The sequence below is a fragment of the Gallinula chloropus genome (assembly GCF_964237585.1).
Source record: "Gallinula chloropus genome assembly, chromosome: 3".
NCBI lineage: Eukaryota > Metazoa > Chordata > Aves > Gruiformes > Rallidae > Gallinula > Gallinula chloropus.
This window is the reverse complement of record NC_140087.1, coordinates 344553-364755: the sequence shown is the minus strand read 5'-3', so window position 1 is coordinate 364755 and position 20203 is coordinate 344553. Positions and strand designations below refer to the sequence as shown.

At 55.6% G+C, this 20203-nt stretch overlaps 1 protein-coding gene across 1 annotated transcript in view; it reads left to right on the top strand.

Moving 5' to 3' along the window:
• Positions 1–1545: 1545 nt before the first annotated feature.
• Positions 1546–20203, top strand: part of SLC24A3 (solute carrier family 24 member 3) — a gene marked incomplete at both ends in the record, with an annotated part of 148814 nt that continues 130156 nt past the window's right edge. Inside the window, one exon of the mRNA XM_084262148.1 lies at positions 1546–1672. Within this exon, the coding sequence (XP_084118274.1) occupies positions 1546–1672 (127 nt within the window). The remainder of the gene's footprint in view (positions 1673–20203) is intronic.

The following is a 20203-nucleotide window of genomic DNA, read 5'->3' as shown; positions in this document are numbered from 1 at the left end:
TGATTTAATGCAGCGTGTTCGCGCTGCAGACAGCACTGCACATGCTTTCACACGCTCTCCTCTCATCCATCTCTCTGTGCTGCCAGCTCGCTTCCCAGTGCCACTGTCAGGACGTTAGTGCGGGCGGGTGGGAGGCCTGGGAAAGGTCCTGAACAGCAGCTCTGGTTTCAGCGGCGCAGGTTTCGAACCCCAACGCTGTCAGGGTTCACCCCACTTCCTTGTGCATCTGGTGCCCTTCCCGAAGCTTGGGGACAAAGGTGTTCCTCCACATCTGCCAACTCCGCGGAAGCAGACGGTTCCCCCAGTGTGTGCCACGCTCTGGTTTCAGTGCAGCCAGTGGGTGTTCGTGGCAGTGCTGCAATGATGACTTTAAATAAGGGAGGAGGAACACGAAAGGTTTGGGCCAGCTCAGGGTTTTGATGCTGGTGGTGGATGGCTGAAGCATCCTGCCCACCGGCTGTGCTGTGGCACAGCTGGCGGCACATCTCCATGGCAGTGTGTGAACCCAGGTGCTGGCACAGCTTGAGTGAATGACTTGCACCCACATCCCTGGCCGTGCCCAAAGGCGCGGTGGTTACAGCACCTGCACTCACTCTGCCCGTGCCTGCTCCGGTGCCAGGCTGGTTGGAAGGGCAGGGGGAGCGAGTGGCTGCTCCTCACCCTACTAAAAGTTCAGAGCAAAGAGTGAGAAAGGGGGTAAAACCCCAAACTGGTGAGAATCCTCCCGAGTGTCTGGAATACCAAGGAGCTGCAGCAGGTGCTGCCTCCTGTTCACGCTGGGCAATCACTGGGCAGAGGTGAGGGGGCACAGGTGTGTTTGGGGTCTTTTGGGGTTTTTTAAACACTGTCACAGCAGGTAAAGGTTTTGGCTCAGAAGGTGATGCCGAAAGTCCCCGTTCCCACCAGGAAAAGCAAGCTGAAGCGAGTGCCGTGTTCTTGGCTGTGGAAGGCCTGGCCCCCGCAGCGGTGCGAGTGGGGATGGATGGAAGGATGCCTACAGAGTAGGAGGCCGGGGAAAGGCTGCGGCTGAAGCCCCGTGTACCCCCACGGGCAGCGGGTACACCAGTCCGCCCGTGCCCACCGGACCCTCCCCTACCTCCCCGGACCCCTCCTCTACCGCCGGGTGGCACGGGAACCGGGGTAGGGGCCCGGGGGCAAGGCGGGCACAGCCCAGGAGGTCTCCCGGCGGGGCAGCCCGGTGACGGGCGGCTCCAGCTCTCCGCCCCCTCCCCGCCCAGGAAGCCGCCCCGGACGCCGGCGGCGGGGAGGGGGCTGGGGGCCGGCAGGGAAGTTTCGGCCCCCACCGGCCCCGGCTACCCATCCATCCCTCCATCCCCCCTCGCCCTCTCCCACCCCTCCCCATCCCGCCTGGCCGCACCCGCTGCCCGTTCCGCGCAGGGGCGGTGGGTCGGCTCGGCCGCCGCGCAGGCGGCGGGGGGCGGGCAGGGGCGGCGCTGCGGCGCCCGGCTGGGCTCGGCTCGGCTCGGCTCGGCGGGGCTCGGCGCGGCTGGGCTCGGCGCGGCTCGCAGGAGCGCAGCGGCCGCGATGGGCACCTCGGCGGCGGCGGCGGCGCGGCGGCGGCGGAGGCGGCGCGGGGAGCTGCTGCGGGGGCAGCTGGGGGCCCTGGCCGCCCTGGCCCTGCTCCTGGCCGGCTGCGCGGCCGGCCGCGGCGGTGAGTCTGCGCCGGGGCCGGGGGGCCGTGGTGGGGGGCGGCGGGCAGGGCGCGGGGCCGCGGCGGTGCGGGGTAGGGGGGGTGGCTCTACCTGCGCGGAGGTGGCGCGGAGCCGGGGGGGCGAGGCAGCGGGGTCGGTGCGAGCCCGGGCTCCCGCGCCCCGGGCGTCCGAGCTGGAGCCCTCCCCGGGCCCGGGGCGGCGTGTGCTGGGGGGCGGCGGCCCCCGCGAGGGCAGAGAAACTTCGCGGGAGCGAGCAGCCGCGGGGCCGGGGCCGTACGTCTGCGTGGGGCCGGAGCGTCGCGGGTCCCTGCGGGCTCCCCGGGGGAGGTCCCGCTCCCCGCGGCAGGGGCGGCCGCGGCACGGGGCGCGCTGGTCTCCGGCGGCGGAGCCGCTCGCTGTACCTGCCCGCGGCCGTGAGCTCCCTGGTGCCAGCCTGCTGCTGGCTCGCGGGCTCCCCGGTGCCTGTCCGCGGGGTCCCGCCGCGGGGCTCGGGGCCGCCCGGGGCCGTGCTGCTCGGAGCGGGGTTCCGGAGCAGTGCCGCTGGCTCCGGGCGTCGAGCGGCCGGGTCCCGCTTCGTACCGGGAGGCTGGCAACAAGCAGCTTGTATTTCGCCTTGCAAATATGTGAGTGTAAGCAGAATTTACGCAAGGCTTATTTTCCTTTAAGTGAAGGAGAGCGTACCCCTCCATGGCTCGAATTTGCTTTTTAAACAAACAGACGCGTCTTGAGGGTTTCGCGGTGTCCAGCATGGTGTGAGGAATGCTCTGATGTTCGGGGAAGAGCACAAACACCAGCCAAGGCTCGAGCGTGGTTTTTCTTAGGCAGTATGGCGATGCTGGGGGGTGGGGGGGTGCTTCAAGATTTGGGAACTTAACGCCCTTGAGCTCATCACCTTTGCTTTCTTTTGTGCATGCACTCTAAAAGTTGCGTTTGTTTCCAATGAGCACGGTGATTGCTTATGAGAAGTAAAGCTGGGAAAGAGGCATTGAGCACCGTTGTAAGTTAACAGGGGTGTATGCTTGTCCTTCGCTATGCACCGATGTGTGATGGTAATACCAGTCGTTCCCTTACATAAATGCCGGGGTCATGTAAGAAGGTGCTGCCTCTGGTGCTGCTCTGCTGCCTGTGTTGGTGGGGACACACCTGTAGTCTCTCCTGCTTTCCATCTGTGGGGATCTGAGCCATCTCCAGTGGTGCTCACTGGCTGCTCGCCTTTGCCCCATGGCAACATAGAATCATAGGGGTTGGAAAGGGACCTCGAGAGCTCATCGGGTCCAACCCCCTGCCAGAGCAGCTCCCCAGCTCATATTGCACAGGTCGGTGTCCAGACGGGGCTGGAATCTCTCCAGAGATGGAGACTCCACACCCCCTGGGCAGCCTGTCCCAGGGCTCCCTCACTGTGTAAAAGTTCTTCCCCATGTTGGTGCAGAACTCCCTGTGCTCCAACTTGCAGCCATTGCCCCTTGTCCTGTCCCCACAGACACTGAGAAGGGGCTGGCCATTCCCCCTGCATCCCATACTGAAGATATTCATAAACATTAATAAGGTCCCCCCTTAGTCTTCTTTTCTCCAGGCTGGACAGTCCCAGCTCACTCAGCCTTTCCTCACAGGGGAGATGCTCCGGCCCTTCATCATCTCTCTAGCCTCCTCTGGACTCTCTCCAGGAGATCCCTGTCTTTTTTATCCCAGGGAGCCCAGAACTGGACACAACACTCCAGGTGGGACCTGACCAGGGCAGAGTAGAGGGGGAGGATCACCTCCTTTGATGGCACGGCAAAGGCAAATCTCAGACCTGTTTTAAACAGGGCACAGAGCACGCTCTTCTCTCTTGACATGTGCTGTACTGATTCTCAGCCTGTGCTTTGCTCTCCTCTAATGGGGTTCTCCCGCTGCTGCGGACAGGAGCTCCAGCCCGTGAGTGAAGGCGGCACAGGCTGCCAAATCCGTGCTGCAGATGTATTTGTCTGTGCTTTGCTTGAACTGCCCAAGGTATTCCCCCAGCTGGCACTGCTGGCTCTTGTCGGGCTCCTGCTGCTTTGCTTCGGTGAGGGAGAGCGTCTCATGTTGTCTGTGAACAGAGCTGGCTCACAATGAATCTGAGAGATGGGAAGTAGCGCTCGGCGCAGGAGGCATGGCACCCTGTGCGTCTGCTGCCGTGCGGAGCCGGGAGCGACAGTGAGAAGAACCCTTTCACCAGTGGAAGTTTTCCACAGCACCTACGGCATCAGCTGCCCCTTCATGGACTCTGGGCTCTCGGGAACCGTGCCTACAGCCAACAGCCCGGTGCTCCCTGGAGTTCCTGTGTGCCCTGATAGGAAAGGAGGTGGAAAGATGTATTTCTGTTTAGCGACCGATAGTTTTCCCATGTGAAAACATGTGGTTTTGGATAAACCACAGCCTTTTGACTAGATGGCGGTGCTTTTACATCAAGTGGTGTCTCCCCACTGCCCTGGCAGGAGGGTGTGACAGTCGGCGTACACACGGTGTACACAGCTGACCTACAGCTCACATCTTTGATGCCAGAGAGACTGATGGTGGGGCAAAGCTCTGTGTGTAGGTTTTGTGCAGCGGAGATGCTGGATCCGTTGCTGCTCCTGCAGAGCCTTTGCATCGAGGTACCATCCAGACCAGCAACCCTGAGCTGGAATTTGATCCCGTTTGTAGTGCCACTGCCTGTCTTGGTGGGTCCCCTTGTGCTCAGCCACTGTCTCTGCCACGACAGGGAGAAGCATGGCTTTTCGAGCCATGGGTGTTCTCTGCAAAGGAGCGTGAGGTGCCAGAGCCTCAGTGGGGGATGTATGTACCTGCACCTACCCCAGGAAGGGGGTGAGAGCTCTTCTTGAAGAGGTGGGTGGCTACAGCATTTTAATTGGCAAGCCCTCTGTAGCAGGTGGCCAGAGGATAGAGCGGGAGGTCTGGGTGTCTGTTCTGCTGGCTCCCACTGCTCGTCGGTGACTTCATTTCTCCATGTCTCCTCTTCAGGTTGCTTTGAGATCTCTTCGTGCTAAGTGATAATAATGCGTAATAACAAAGTATTATGACGTCATCACGTTTATGTGAAGGTCATTCAGAGATCTTTATATGCCATAATGCTCGGCCTTTCAGAAATGGATACAGTGCAAATGAACTGCCGTTTGCTGGAGGGAAAGGGAAGCTACAGAGACATTTCCTTACCTCCAGCAGCACGAGTTGCTTCCAGAACTCTACCTGACTCTGCTGTCCTCGCAGAAAGAGCCAAGCGAAGCCTGAAGCTTGCTGCTTTCTTATCCCCCCGCGCTCCCCCGATCAGTCTGACTCTTGAAATTCTCTCTTGTAGAGAGGGAGGAGTGGAGGAGAGACACTCCTTCATTATACGAGACCATCTTCCCAACTGTGATGATTCAGGTTTTTTGAGGGAGGCTTCTGAGTCAGGCCTCTTACCAGTTTGCTGCCGTGGACAGGAAAAATAGCAGGGGCATCAGTCAGTGTGATTTTGCTTTTCTTCTTTATGTGTGTGCTTTTGGCAGGATGTTAAGGAAAAGCCGGGTCTGGTCCTGCAACCCTTACTCATGGGGATGGGCGCATCCAAGTGAACGGGGTTGCCTGCGTGATTCAAGCATGGAGGATTTGGGTTGCTTTTGAGTCTTGTTCAAACTTGACAGGAGTGAACGGCGGAGCAGGGCCTGCCAGGTGGTTTCGACTGGCTCCGAGACTCACTCTAAATCCAAGGCTTGGGCTGTTTTTACAGGGCTCAGAAGTGCCCGGTCCTCCTCGAGAGCAGCCGTGTCCCAGTGCCACGCTCAGGGAAGGCTGCTAAGCAGGCCTAGGTGGTGTGATGAGAGATGGAGAACGAAAGTCGTAGCACGTCTACCTTCCACCCCTGTGCTAGTTGGAGGAAGGAGCTCACGAGGCTGGAACGAACAGTGTAGGCCGTTTCCTCCTGACCGCTTTGTGGCAGGCCCTGCCTCGCAGGGCTTTTCTGTGCAGATCTCCTCGCTGCCAAAATAGCGCTGATGAGCCTTGGTGTGACAGACCCTGGCCCTCTAGCTGGGAATTAAGCGAAAACTCCCTGATTTCATTTGAATGTTTTGGTTTGTGCAAACCAAGAAACCCAAACCCAGCTCTGGAGGTCATGCAGTGAAAGCACAAAAGCAGTTGTTTTCTTCACCTCTCCAGCGAAGCGTGATTCTAGCTGCAGCGAGAGTAACCCTAGCCCAGATGTAATTCTGTAGTTGTTGGACCCCTGGATATGGGAATTTACCCTCATAAACTAGGGAGAGGCATCAGGCCGGAGCGTGGTATGTGACCCCTTTGGCAGGGAGCTTGTTTGGCCTCACAGGAAATGACTTGTTCATTTATTTAGTACTTGCTCACGGTCCTGTACCAACAGCCGGTGGAGAGTGAGGTCTGTGCGGCTCGGGGCGCTGCGGGGACAAGGCGTGTGGCCGTGCTGGGAAGGGGCACGGGGGACGTGCCTCAGGATGTGACTTTCAGCGTCTGTTTATGGTGTAGGCCAAGCAGGGCTTGTGCTGGCTGCAGGGCGGCCCCAGAGAACTGCCTCAGAACGTCCAGATCTCTGTATCTGCCAGTGCTTGGAGACCCCATAGGGTCCTTAGCGAGCTAGCACAGGGTGGGTACAGGAACTTTTCTGCCCAATTAGCACCCTGAAATGACTTGGCAAGGAGTCTGTGTGAGCCATGGTTCAGCAGAGAGCCCTTGGCTGGAGGCCACGGTCAGACTGGCAGAGCTTCTGTTGTGGTGGGCATGGCTTGTTGGCTTTCTCTAAGCCCTTTTTTAGTAGCTCCCTCCCGGGTGCTGAATGTGTATGGTCTTTAATATCGAGAAGACCGGATGGTGATGCTGTTCATTTTTAGTCAAAGATTCTCAGAAGCAAAGACTCAGTTGGACCTATTGTATATCCATGTGGCAGGTATCATGTCTGTAGTGAGACTGTGACAGAAGAACCACCCCGGGATGGGAAAGGGACCTTGAGGAGATCAGCAGACAGCCCTACAGCTGGAAAACTCCCCTCACTCCAGGAGCTGACCGTGCTTCCAAGACTTAGTCTACCCCAGGGCACTTTCCTCTGCTTTGTCTCTGTTCTTGCTTTAGGTTGATGGTGACTGTACGGCAGCTAGAAAAATAGACCTTTTCTTTCTGTTTCTGTGATTTAAGTTACTGTTCCTAGCTTTCCTGTCCACAAGGAAGCGTAGGAAATGAGCCTTCCTGAAGACAAGACTCGAAGAGCCAGAACTCATGGAAGCTCTCACTGAAAGCTGAGGAGGCTTGTGTGTTCAAATGGAAGCCACGTGGGGTTCGTGGAGCATTGAGCCCAAGGGATGCGTCTTGTTCCTGCCGTTACTGGAAGCTAGGACGGCTTCTGCAAGAGTGCAAGTTTGTTCCTGCGCCACGGTGATGTCGTCTGCTGTGCTTTGCTGTCCCAGGTGATGCTCTGAGTTTAGGGGCACACTGCTTCTGGCAGCCAGACAGTTGAGTTGCAGTGGTGTGTTTTTGAAGGGGGGGAAAGATGTTTGCCTTTCCCAGCCTTGTCTTCCATGTCCTTCTCTGGCCCAGTCTTTCAGTACAGGATTCTAGGAAGCTGGGGGCTTTGAGAAGCTTTGTTCTGCTCTAGGCTCTACCTTTGAGAGGGCCACGAGTCAGGTCAGACCGATGCCAAGAGCTGGTGGTAACCTCATCCTAATTTTTTTTCCGCTGCTGTGGCTTTATGGGAAGAAGCAGTGGGCATGCCCTGGCGTGGGTGGGATGTTTATAGTCATGGAGCTTTAATCATCGTGTCCTGTAGACATGCTCTCTTCAAAAGAGTGAGGTTACACGGTGAGTAAGCCTGTGGCTGCTCCGCAGCGAAGCTGTGTTACAGCGTCCAAGGAAGATCCCGTGAGAACGAGCATGGTACATGTGTGTGGTTAGCAGCTCGTGGATGGGTTCTTGGCTGACCCTGAAGGGATTTCTAAAGGTGTTTTACCTCCCGCTCCGTGGCGTCGTGTCTGGGCTGTCAGGCTCTTCTCCAGCTCTGCACAGCCTGTCCTTGCATTGCTTGCTGCCAAGGACATCCTGACTCGGGAGTCCGCAGTTAGCTACTTGAAACCCCTGAGGGGCAGTTCCTTCTCCCTTTATCTTGTCTCCCCACCACGTTTACATTATCTTTTCTTCCACAGAAGATCAGGTCTCCTCAGCAGTGGGAAAAGCGCCTGTTCAGGCGAGACTTAGATCTGATTTTGTCAGCTTGGAAGTGGAGGGGCAGCGAAGCTGCCTTGGTATGGAGATGCTCATGAGATGAGCCCGCTGTACCTGGAGATTCCAGGGGTGCTGAGGCCTCTGTTGAATTGACAGTGGAGCCAGCTACATGCAAGGAGCCTCTGTACCTCTGTAAGACACTAGTTACAGTCAGTTTGTTTGTATCAGGCTCTGGCTTAACACATGGATTTTAAAACAAAGCGAGTACAATCTCTAGATGCTGAGCTTTGCTTCAGGAGCAGGCTGGGAAAACTCTGGAGAGGAGGGGATTTCTCAATGTGCATCAGTTGGGGATAAGGAAGGAAGGGGAGCAGGACAGGACATCGCATCCAGCAGCAAGGGCTGATGAGAGAGAAGGTGGAGATAACCCCAGGCTGGATCAAAAGCAGAAGCTTGATGGGGGCTGAAGATGTTTAAGCCGAGTTTTGTTGGCCACGTCCCTGAGACTAAGTAGGAGCGCTGCACAAGGGCTGCAGGGAGAGGCCCGGGTCCTGCTCTTCTGAAGAAAGGGGAGTGTTGAAGAGGAGTCCAGATGTGGTGTCCAGGGAGAAGGCTGTGTGGGACAGCAGTACTTGCTGGGACTTCATTTGCCTTTTATGGACTTGTTTGGCTAGCGGGGATGGCTGAAGAGGTGGGACTGGAAGTCGTTGGCCTGGGAGCCCTGTCTCTGGAAAGCAGATGGTCCCCAGGTCCTGCCTGGGACCTGGAAACTGCCTGCAGGTGGGGAGGAGCGGGGAGCGTTCCTCCCATCCCACCTCATCCAGCTCCGCTCTGCCTCGGGGCGCCGGTGCTGTGTGAGCATCTCTGTTGGGAAAGGCACGTACCTTCCGTCCAGGCAGGCTGCGACTGTGCGTGAGGGAGTGTCGGGCCCGGTTCGGAGGCAGAGGTTGCGTTGTTTTGAAACATTCCTTTGCTGAGCTGTGGGCTGAGCAGCTGCAGCGACGTGGCGGAGAGTCTGGTCTGACCTCTCTGTACCTCCAGTAGCGTGTGCGGTACTTTGGCTCACAGCCATGTTTGTGTGTCCATAGGCAGCTAGACCCTGGCCCCGGGGGCGAGTGCCTCACGGCATCGCAAGGACTGCGGCTGACTTCAAGCGGGCTGGCGCGCCTGCGAGGTTAACCTCAGGTGGCCGCTGGGTGCATCCTCAAATTATAAAGCAGGGAAACTGAGGTACGAGCTTGTGGGGCTCTCCGGGCATGGGGACACCCCAGCCCCAGGTGGAGTGTAGGGCTGTGCTGGGTTTGTGCGTGCTGACGTGTCCTTGCCCATCGCCCCGGGAAGGCCGTGGTGGTGGAGGGGCACGGAGCCTGCAGCCCGGTGTTCCCTGGGAGCACAGTGTGTCTCGCCTGTTGCGGTGGTGGGAGTGGAGACAGACGTGTTTGGATAGTGCTGAGTGTGCTCTTCTAACGACGACTTCGGTGTGCTGTGGCTCGTCCTCTGTGTTTGCTCCTGCAGCTGGCATCACCCATCAAATGAGAACTGCAAACAGATGGTGGTGGCTCAGTGAGGAAGGAGCCTGCTAAGGCCCAGGAGAAAGATCTTTGTGATCCCAAACCATGAGCCAAACCCACGCAAACTGAACTGCAAACAACTCAAGGGTCTGCTATTAAAATAATCGTCATTCAGAGATAGTCTTGGGTGGTTTTTTTCCCTAAGAAGGCCAGAGCATCCTGCAACATAAAGCAGGAGCAGAAACAAGCCTTACATGGGCATTCCTTTCTCTCCCGAGAAGATCTGCCCTCCAGTTCTCCGTGCATCTCTGGTAGTTGATGCGTGTTTTGTTGCCAGCTCAGAGTGGGGGCAGGAGGGGTGGAAGCTCTTCTCCAGAATGTTGCACGTGCTGCAGCACCCCAGCAGCTCGGTTTAGGGGCAAGAGGGAATGTCAGGCCTGTCAACCGGCGGTGCTGCGTCCCAAAAGGCCTATAGCACTTGGTTTCTGTGGTTGGACAGGAGTATCCGTGTACAATGTGCGACTCCGGGGTGGTGGTGAGGAAGAGAGTGGCCTTAGGTGCCTTCCTTTTGTGTGCAGGGCCTGGTGAGGGTTCTGGCCGTGATGTAGGCATGGTTCTACTCCCTTCTCCGCAGAGCGTGCCGCAGCAGGGCTGGGATGGAGGCTGCTGTAGAGCCCTGCGGGCAGCAGCCTTGCTGTGTGGCTGGGTCCCTTGGCACAGCCAGCATATGGCACCGTGGCTGAGGTGGACTGGGCAAGGGTTGTGTCTCGCATCTGCTGTATTGAGCACAGTGGCTAGTGCTGTCCATCTCTCCAGTCCTGTTGTGAAAACCCAGCTAAGGAGACCCTTCCTCATCCCACAGAGCTCCCTTCCCACCCAGCAGGCTGTCTCATGGGGCTGGCTTGCTTGCTTTGCACGAGGTTATTGCAGTTGTGCTTGTGGCAAGGTGCTGCCGCTCCTCAACAAACAGTGCCGTCGGAGGGCAGTGAGGAGGAGTCATGCTTAAACCCCCCTGAAGTTAATTCCACCTCTGACAAAGTAAAATGATGAGCTTTGTGTTCTTTGCTGACTTAGCACAAGAATAAATCCAGAGGCACCAGGTGAAGCTTGTTGGGAACTGGAGGAGTTCTCCCAGGAGGTACCTGGGTAATGTGAAAGCCTCTCAGGGGAAAGTCGGTCCCAAAGAGTGGTGGTGGTGAGTGCTGAGCTGGTACTGCCGTGGGAACAGCGGGTGCCCCAGGGACTGGTGCCCATGCGTGACTGTGGCTGGCACAGAGGGACTTGCTGGCATAGAGGGGCTCACCAGCCCAGGTCCTGTCCTGCTGTACGCTGGGCCGCCGGCACAGATTGAGACCTGGTGCAGTGAAGATGAGCAGGGCTGGGGGCACTGGTGGTGGGTCACTCTGGTGAACGTTACCCATGGGGGGGAAGCAGCCATAATGTGAGAAAGCTGGCCAGGTTCTGCTGCAGAAGAAAGTCTTTCTCGGGCCGGGTGGTTTCTTGATAGGATGGATCTTGATGAAGGAAGTGGTTCCTTTTCATCTCTGACAGACACAGCCTAGAGTGTCCTGGTCTCAGGAGCTTCCTGTGATGAAAAGCACAAGATCTGGCGACTCCCAGGTCCCTCCCGGTACCCAGCTTACCCAGCAGGAGGGTGCCGGGCATTCGGCTTCTCAGTGTGTGATCAAGAAGCACTCCAACATGCTACTGGTGATGAAAGCCAGTTGAGAGAGAAATTTGAGAAGATTTTGGAAATATAATGAAGCTTAAATGGGGAAGAAATTAAAAAAAAAAAAGTCTCCGTCACCATCCATTGCTGTGTGCCGAGTCCCCGGGGGCTTCACATCAGCTCATGCACTGCAGGCTGTGGAAGGCAGCCACAGCATCCGTTGGCGGCTCTGTTTTTAAGGCCTCGGCCGTGAGGGTATTGTTAAAAAAGTAACAGGCTTTTTGTTTCACCTTGGTGAAGAACCCGTGTTTTTTCCTGAGGGAGGCAGCAGCCTGTTCATCCCACTGCCTGGCACTGCCCGTGCTTCCGAAGCTGTCCCCGAGCAGGGCTGCGTGCCGGCAGTGCGGTTTGGGCGGGGGGCTAGGACCGGGGGGCTGCGGGACTGGGACTCCGATTGTTTAAACTGCCTCTGGAGGCACCGTGCCAGCTGACACCAGCTGAGAATCTGGACAGAACAACTTGTCCAAGGTCAGCTGGCGGGCAGGAGCAGAGCAGCGGATTACACCCGGGTCTGTGGAGTCTCACATCAGGGTAAATAAGGAGCGCACGCCGCTCCTTGGAGGGTCCTGCCGCCCTTAAGGCCTTATAAAGCAAGGACAGTTCTGTGCCACCCCTCTGGGACAGGGCCTCTGGTTTGTATTTTTTCTGTGACATTATTTATTTCCTTAGAGTCCTTTGGGAAGTTCCAGCTCGGGGTTTTACTAGGAAGATGCCCTTCCTCTGTGTGAGCAAGGGGCTCAGTTGGGCCGGGCTCGTTGCTCGGAGGAGGAAGGCTGAGGTGCTGCCGCGCTGCTTGTGACTGGTACCTGTTTGGGCTTGTGTCTGCCTTGGGGTCTTTGTCAGCAGGTCGGGAAGTGTCCCCTGTGTGAAAGCAGTAAGGGTGTAGTGAGCAGTTGGGATGAGGAGTGCCTTCACATCATCTGTTCCTAGGGACCAGGTGCTTTTTCTCTGCCAGCTTCAGTCAAGGCTTAGTCCAGACCCGTCCCCCCCGTCCCCCCCCCCCCCCCAAAAGTGCATCAGAGGGTTTGTATGCCAATGCCACTCTGACAGCCTGTTGAAGGGCTGGTCTAAATGCCGCTGAAGCCAATGATAGCTTTCTCTGTTGGTTTCAAGGGTGACAAAAATCCTATCTTTGAGCCCTCGCTTGGTTTAAGAACGGGGTTTTCATTGAATTTGTCTCAAGGATATTTTTGTCTTTCCTGTGTTCCATGTTTCTGAATGGGGAGATGCCATCACAGACCACTGTCTTCCTTGTGCTGCCCTCTCCATGGGAGGGAAGACCAGAAGAGACAGAGCTGTTCTGGCTTTGGCCATCTGGAATTACTCCTCAGGGTCTGTTTGGCCGGGCTCACGCCCGTGGTTTGCAGCACACCCCTACGCCCTCACATCATTTCCATCTCCCTGCCTTGCTCAGAGGCTCACGGTGCACAGCAGATGCTTGTACCATCCTTGACCCCTTCCAGCACCTCGCTTGGGGTACCTGCTGCGCCCCAGGCAGAGCCAAGCCTGTTCCCAGCTTGGGCAGTCAGGGCAGCGCTCCCTGGAGCTGCGTGTGGTCCAGGAGCTGACCCGTGTGCACAGCATCAGAGAACTTGTGGCTCCTGTGTTTGGCCAGAAGACAAGCTCTGAAGCCTGAGATTTCTCAGCATGGATTTCTCAGCATGACATCAAGTCAGTTCTGGGGAGGCACTGAAGTGGCAGGAAATAGGAGTATTAGTGATTTGGTTTATTTTTTCTGGGTGCTGCCAGGGCTCTTTGGGAAAATGGTGAAAGTTGTTTCCCAAGTTACAGAGCACGTTTCCTGCCTGAGCTGGAAAGTGCAAGGTGCTTCCTCATTGGGTCTAGAGATTCTTTCCTTTTTCTTTTCCCTTTTCTCTGCCATCCCTTGAGAAGCTGTGTCAGTAACCCCCATGTTGGTGTGGCCACATTAGGACGCGGTGTCTGCTGGCACAGATGCACCGGTCTGAGCAGCCTCGTTCTTGCTGGGGACTCCCGTGGCTGATGCCCTCGCGTGGGATGGAGGGAAGCGACCCTGATTCTGTGAGTCTGTGATGGTTTGAAGCAGCCTCAAGCGAGCAGGACGCTGGCTGGGTTCTGTCTGGCCTGTTCTGGGGCTGTTAAGGTGCACGCATCCTCCCTGGGGCAGCAGGGCCTGGGACCCCTGTGCTGAGATTGAGATGAGCTTGGGCTTTACAGCCAAAGTTGTGTGCAGGAATGGAGGAGTAGCTCTCAGCTGAGGGAGCAGAGGACAGGGACACCTAGCTCAGTGGTGACACCTGTTGACTGGGAGAATAGCTGTGCCGGGGACCTGAGGTTAGGGGGCCGGGGGGCAGGAAAAAGCAGGGTGTTTTGGGGTGATGGCCTTTGGCTTGTATGGCCAGTGTGACAGTAGAGGTTTTGTTAGAAGGACCTGCTGTGGGAGGGGAGCTGCAGCAGGACACATCTTTTCCAGCCAGCTGAAGCCAGCAGGGTCCCTGTGGCTGATGAAGATGATGTGTCTGTCTCCAGCTCTGTGGGTCCCAAGGGATGAGGGTTGTCCCCCTCTGTCCTGATCACCAGATTTATTTCTAGAGATGTTTACTTACTTCTAATAAATATAAGAAAGAGATGTCCTGGGGCTTCTACATATATTTGTCTGTAATTAAGGTAGGATTAATTGCTTAAAATTTTTTTTGAGGGCCTGTTATGAGATGGCAGATAGGAGCACAGGGTAGGACGCATAATGAACACATGATGTTATAAATAATGGACGCAGCCAGTGCACAGGCATCCCTGAAAGGTAATAGCTCTTTCAATATTTAATTCAGTAGGTACCATAGGGAGAGTGCTCTGTGTCACTAAGGTAGTTTTCTGTCTGGCTTAGTGACACAAAGATGGGTTGAGGAGGGCAGACACCCTATGTGCCACTGGGACCCTGGGTGGCACAGGTCACAGTGATTGCAGGGAGGTGTCTGTTGGTGGGGGAGCTAGTGAGAAGCGATCATGGTGAGGGCTGATGGAGAGGAGATGCGGATGGTACCTGGGAGAGCATTGGGGCTGGTGTTTTGCTCTTCTCAAGACGGAGTCACTGCTCTAACAGCAGTTGAAGCATTGTGCTTCCATTTGCACTGTAGAACAACCAGGCTTTCCAAGAGGTCACCTGATGGGAGATGTCCTCTCCTGCTCTTGGAGCCCGTTTGCCAGTGGCCTGCTTGCCATGGCAACCTCTGGCCCTGATCCACTCAATGACTGGCACAGGGTTGAGTGAAGAACACGAGCACCCTGAAATGCCTGAGGCGCGGCGTGTGAGGTGCACACTCCTTGCTGAGGTTCCTTCTGTGGCTCTTGCCATGGGGTGTGAATCTCACCCCTCGTGTGAGAACGCAGGCGTTACGTTCCGTGCAGGGAATCCGCTCTGGCAGGGAAGAAGGCAGAGTCTGAGTTACGAGCCCATCGCCTGCCCTTCCGCACGCTCCTCTCTGGGGTAGACGTTGCATTCTGTGGGGTTTCTAAATTGGGAAAAAGGGGAAGCGTTGCCACTCCGCAGCACTCACACCTACTGACCTCGCTGCACATTTCCCACCTCCTCCACACTCCCGTTTCCGTATGGTTTATCCCCATTCTTCAGGCAGCTCCACTCGAGTTTAGCAGTGCCAGCGTAGCAGTCGTTACGTGGGATGCCTTCGTGTGGCAAGCCCAGCCTCCCTCCTGCGAATCCTTCCAGGTCTCTCGGTGGGCTTTCCTGCTTTGTATATCCTTGTCTGGCTGTCAGTGAGTGTTCCTGAATTTCACAGCGTGTAAAGGGTGCTTTTAGGGAGCAAACCCCAATTCCGTATCCTCCGGTGGAGTTAAGTATCAGAGCTGATGTATTCTCTGGGGCTGGGACCTTGTCTGTGTGTTGCAAAGTGCCTAGTGTGTTTCCAGCACCGTGGAAGCAGTAAATCATAATGATTAAACAAATAATATTTATGGATTTGTGTAGCATTGTTGCAGGAAAACCCAAGGGGAAAGCAGTTGTAAGGCAATGGGAAGGGAGAAGTGGTCTCTTTAATTAGAAAAGCACGTTGATGTTGAGATCTGACGCAAAGGTTCCCTTTTCCCACTTGCTAGTTTATTTTTTGTTGCCAGATCCACTTTTTTTCTTTGTCTTTTGTGGAGAGAAAGACCCCTGTTTCAGCTCTTTGGTGCTGGGTCCCCTCACATCAGGATGGTGTGGTGTTCGGGTACCGGACCAGGAGCCAGCCCTTAGGACAGCCTGTCCTTTTTTCCCCCCAAAAGCAGTGGCTTATCTGTAGTGCTTGCAGTGCCCAGCTCGCAGGAGGGACATGCAGGCCTGTTCCACCCATCAGCCGCAGAAGAGTGACATTCACAGGGGCAGAGGCCTGTTCCCGCTCTGCGCTTCTCTGGCCCGTTCCATTTGCACCCGTTTGTTGCTGCTCTGCAGCCCCCATGCCCTTCCTTCAGGACAGCCCAAGGGCCGGGTCCTTCCTGGCTTCCAGCCCCTTCGGCCTCGCAGCTGAGGCACAGGGGCCGTAGGACAGCTGGGCCTGGGGCGCATTCAGCCGGGGGTGCTGCAGGGCCTCCCCCTCACACCTCAACACTGGGGCTGCCCATGAGCTGTGGCCCGTCCTTGGCTGGGGGAAGCAGATGCAAACAGCTCCCACGCAATGCTGATTGTGCAGACAAACCCACAAGGGTGATGTTTTCAACGTGTGTTAGAGTTTGGCTGGGACAAAGTCATGGTTTCTTTGCTGCTTTTTTTTTTTTCGGGGGGGGGGGGAGGTTGGAGGGGGTGTGGGATGTGTAATCCACTCTGGTTCTTCCCCCAGCATGTCTTTATGGTGTTTTCAGATCAAAGGGAATTCTGTGGAATTATATTTAGTTAAAAGTGTACAGGAAGACAAACAAAAAAACCCCAACCCCACTTTACTTCAGGTTGACTAAAACGCTTCATCTGCCACAGTCCCATCTTTCCTCTTGCCGTGCCAGCTGGGAACCAGGAGAGGAATGGGTAAATGTGGGGGGAGGAGCAGGGGCTGTTCATCCCCTAAACAAAAAAAGCCCCGATTGATCCCGAAGGATTTGCCCATCGCATGGGTTTGGAATACAGCTGTTTTTCAGTGCTTTTGAACAGGTAAATGTCTGCTGTAATCGCAGAGAATTACGCTCTGGCTGCAGCCCATGACCCAAGCCTTGCAGGAAGGAATCAAGGATCTGTTTGATAACAGTGTGCATCGCAGTCACTGCTTCTTCATCCGTTTAAGGTCTCAGATTTCCAGGTTCAAGCAAATGAAGCGCTGGCATCTTCACTGGGCTAATGCAAAGGATGCTGCCTTATCTGCCCCTGAAACTGCCTCTGCAGCAGCCACAGGAGCAGCAGGAGGCAGAATGCAGTTTGCTAGCTGGTGTTAGGAGATTGTCCTATTTTTTGGATCATTACAGGACAGAAGAAACAGCAGCTCTGTCAGGAAAGATGTGCTGTGCCAGAGTGCGGTGGAAATCACGCCTGGCAGTCGGCAGCTGCCAAGCAGCAGAGATAATATCAGCAGCGTCCAGAGCTTCCCATGGTACTGGTGAAATGTTAATGAAATGAGAGTGCCAGCGGGAGAGTTAACAAACCCCTGAGAAGTGGAAGGGGAGAATCAGGCTAAAGATAGTGAGAGCATGGGTTGGGGGACACTGTTGCGGTGAGTATCATGTCTGGTTTAAGCAGAGGCATAGAGGAACCTCCACAAACAGCAATGGGAATTATTAGAGGCATGAAATGAGTATCCTAAGAGGAAAAACACTGTTCAACTTAGGAGCTGAAGCACAGGAGGCGTGATGGAGACTTAGAAAGTAGTGGGTTTTTTTTACCAGGTGCTGAACAGTTCCTTTTGCACCAGAAGCCAGGATGGTTGCTCTGAGACAAATAATAAAGAGAACATCAATTTCTGCACAGACTGGTAATGAACAATCAAGGAAACCTGGAATAATCACACATACAAGGATAACTTTTGGCATAAGATAGTGAACAGGAGATTTTTCTCTTCAGTTAACTGAGCCTCAACCACCCACCACTGTTAAGGCTGGTGAGCAGTGCATGCAGAGATCCGTGGGGTTTCGTGCCCTGTCAGTAAGGTGTACCTTATTGTTGGACTGAGGTGCGGGTGTTGTACTAATCCGGAGGAGTAGTGGATCTAAAACGAGTTAGCTTTGTAATGGCTAGGTTTTTAAGGAATCCCTTTGCTTTGCCCAGCTGGGGGGGCAGTTTTGGTGGCATTTCTGTTCAGGTGCTGTAGTGAGCAGAAGTTTCCATGCTCTGTAGAGGTTGTTCCCTGAGCTTCATGCAGAGTGCAGCGGGTAAGGCTGTGTTGCCTGCCAGCAGGCACGGGGAGTGACACAAGCACCCAGGGGTGCTGGGGGCTGAGGTGTTTGCATGTTGGTCCTGGTCAGTGGGTTGAAGCAGGATGAGCGATGGCTGCCGTGGCGAGTTTCCTCAGTGCTGCCTGACCTCAAGAGGTTCTTTTGCCTCCGGGGTGGGAGCAGAAGACTGGAGCAGAATGCAGGTGGAAATTTCACTTTCAGAATGTGGGTCGTTGTTCAGAGTTAAAACAAGCCCAGGGTCACGCTTCCCACTGTTGCTCACACCTGTGAGGGCAGCAGAGATGCTGACCTTCGGAGGCAGCCCACCTCACGCCCGCAGCTGGGCTTCCTTGGCATCATCGCTCCCAGCTCTTGCTGAGCAGCACCCGTGGTGTCTGGGACCTTCTTGGGGCCCTTGGTGGGCCCCATTGGCTCTTGGCTGGGAGCCTCTGCCCGGGGTGAGGGCAGGCTGGCTTGGCGGGGGGACTGGCCACGAGAGGGTGGGTGTGCGGAGGCTATCTTGCTCTCACGTGGGCACCTAGTCCTCTGCCTCGCCTCTCTGAGGGTGCACTTGAGAGGTGAGGGAAGCGGAGCAGTGTTTTGTGGTGGCGAGCGGTGTGTTTGAGGCTGGGTTTGGGCTCAGTCCACCTTCCCGGTGTCTCCAAAGGGTTCTCAGACTGGCAGAGAACAGGGTCTGTTCAGAGACTGGCTGTGTGGTTGCTGCCGGCAGGAGAACCTTGTTCATCCCTCGTTCATCCCTCTGGGCCTGCGGTCCTCCCCTGAGACTGGGCTGGCTCTTTATCCCAGTTCTGTAGGGGCATCTGGGGTATAACTGTGCCTGGGGGTTCATAGGGGCTGCTTTTCTTTTTCTGCTGGCAATCACCTAGAACAGCTGTGATGAAGGGGTGTGTGTGTGAGAATTGAGACCTTGTTTCTGCCCCTTTTTGGCTGTGCCTGAGCTTAGCTTCCGATGTTGCTGCTTTACCTCAGCAGAGAGGTGATGTCGTGCCGGGTGGTGGTGTCTCCCTGGAGCTCCTTAGCCACTGCTGGGGCAGGGAAAGCTGGGGAGAATCATCACAGGGCAGCAGCAGATGCTTTGCCTGGGCACAGGATGGCTGGTTTTGTTTCTCTTCCCTGAGGATGCTCTATTTATGGTCTTTGTTGCTGCCGATTCTGAAAGGAAAGCATCTCCCAAATCAGCCTACAAAGAAAGATAATCCATTTATGAAATGCTTATGCAATCCTGAGCTCAGATTGCTTTGTGACAGTCTGCAGCAGTTCTGAGTGTGCTGGAAGAGGCCTGCAGATACTTTGGGATGGGTCTGGGCATGCCGGTTCCAGGGGCATTGGGACTGGTGTGGAAGGGCAGCTCTGGAGCAATGCCTTGCTGAGTTCAGCCTTGCTTTCCTGAGAGGGTTTGTCCGGTCTGTCTTGGGGTGACCAAGCTGCTGCTCCCCACCTCTGCTGCTGGGTTAGTGTGGGAGCTTGTGTTTGGTTGTTCCAACTCTTTCTTCCCCATAAATATTTCCCTATGGTATTCACTGTAGGAGAATTTCAGGGAGAGGGAGGTAATTGAGCTAGTTGGAAGGGGTGTATGTGAAACCACCCCTCCAAAACCCGAAACCACCACCATCAAAACAATAGATAAAAGGGACGGATGAGAGAGGAGGGAGGGCGAGCATGTTTCAGAAGAGCTGTGCTGTTTTTGGCTTTGGCCAGCAGGATCTAGCAGTTTGCATAGAAAGCAGTTTATTGTCAGCGAGAGCCGGGGACGCTTGCCAGCTCTGCAAAGCTGCTGGAAGCGACGTATTGTGCTCGTGAAAGGCCGTGGTGACGGATCTGTCCCTCCGGCTGGGCCAGCCTTGGGCCCACAGGCTCTTCCCTGCTCCAGCTTGCTGCTCGCAAGCACCTTTCGTATCTTGGTTGTGTTTCTGGGCTTCAGCCTTACTGGGCCACATCCTCTGCTGCTGTAAATCAGTTTCTGCACCGACATTCAAGGCGTTAGCCCTGTTTCCCCAGCTGAACGTCACGTCTGGGTGTTTATTTTTTCCCCCCTATTAATCCAAAGTTGTCTTGTCTGCAGACAAACGGTTGAGAGCACAAAGAAGGTAACTAGGCTCTGGTGTAAAGCCCTGTCTCCTCCCCTGAGCTGTCCGCTGGGTGTCTGCCTCATGTGGTTGTGTAAAGCGTGTTGGCTCGCTGTGCGAAGGGACCCTGGACACGCGGGAAGGTGGGTGGGCCCTGAGCTCTGCAGCAGCTCGCTTTGTCCCCACTAGAAGCTGGAGGTCTGCACTGAGGTCCTGCTGCCTCTCTGACTCGCTGGGCTTCCTGTGCCCTGATGCTGGAACTGAATACGCTTCTCTGAGACCAGTGGGACAATCAGATGTTGTACAGCGTTACCGAGTAGAGTTCTCCATGCGGAAAAGTGCAGCTCAGGGTATGTTTAGCTGTGTTTCTGCAGTGCTGTCGCTTGCAAACTCCCACCAGAGCCATCTGGAATACCATAAGGAGCTCTTGAGTTCCCATGTGGAGATCTGGGGGTCACGCATAGCGTTTTCAGAAGCTCTGAGCAATGGGATCAGTTCTTTCCCCTCTGTTTCGTGTTCACGGTTGTAATTGCAGTCAGCAATCCCACCAGACTGCCGCTCCAGCTTGGCAGACACACGAAGGTGCTCCCTGCCTTACTTAGAGAGACATGGCTGGTAGAAATTCACTGTCTGCATTGTCTTGTTTGTATTATGAAACGCAGTACAGGCACAAAGACAGGGAAAAATGACTCGTATACTCTTTGT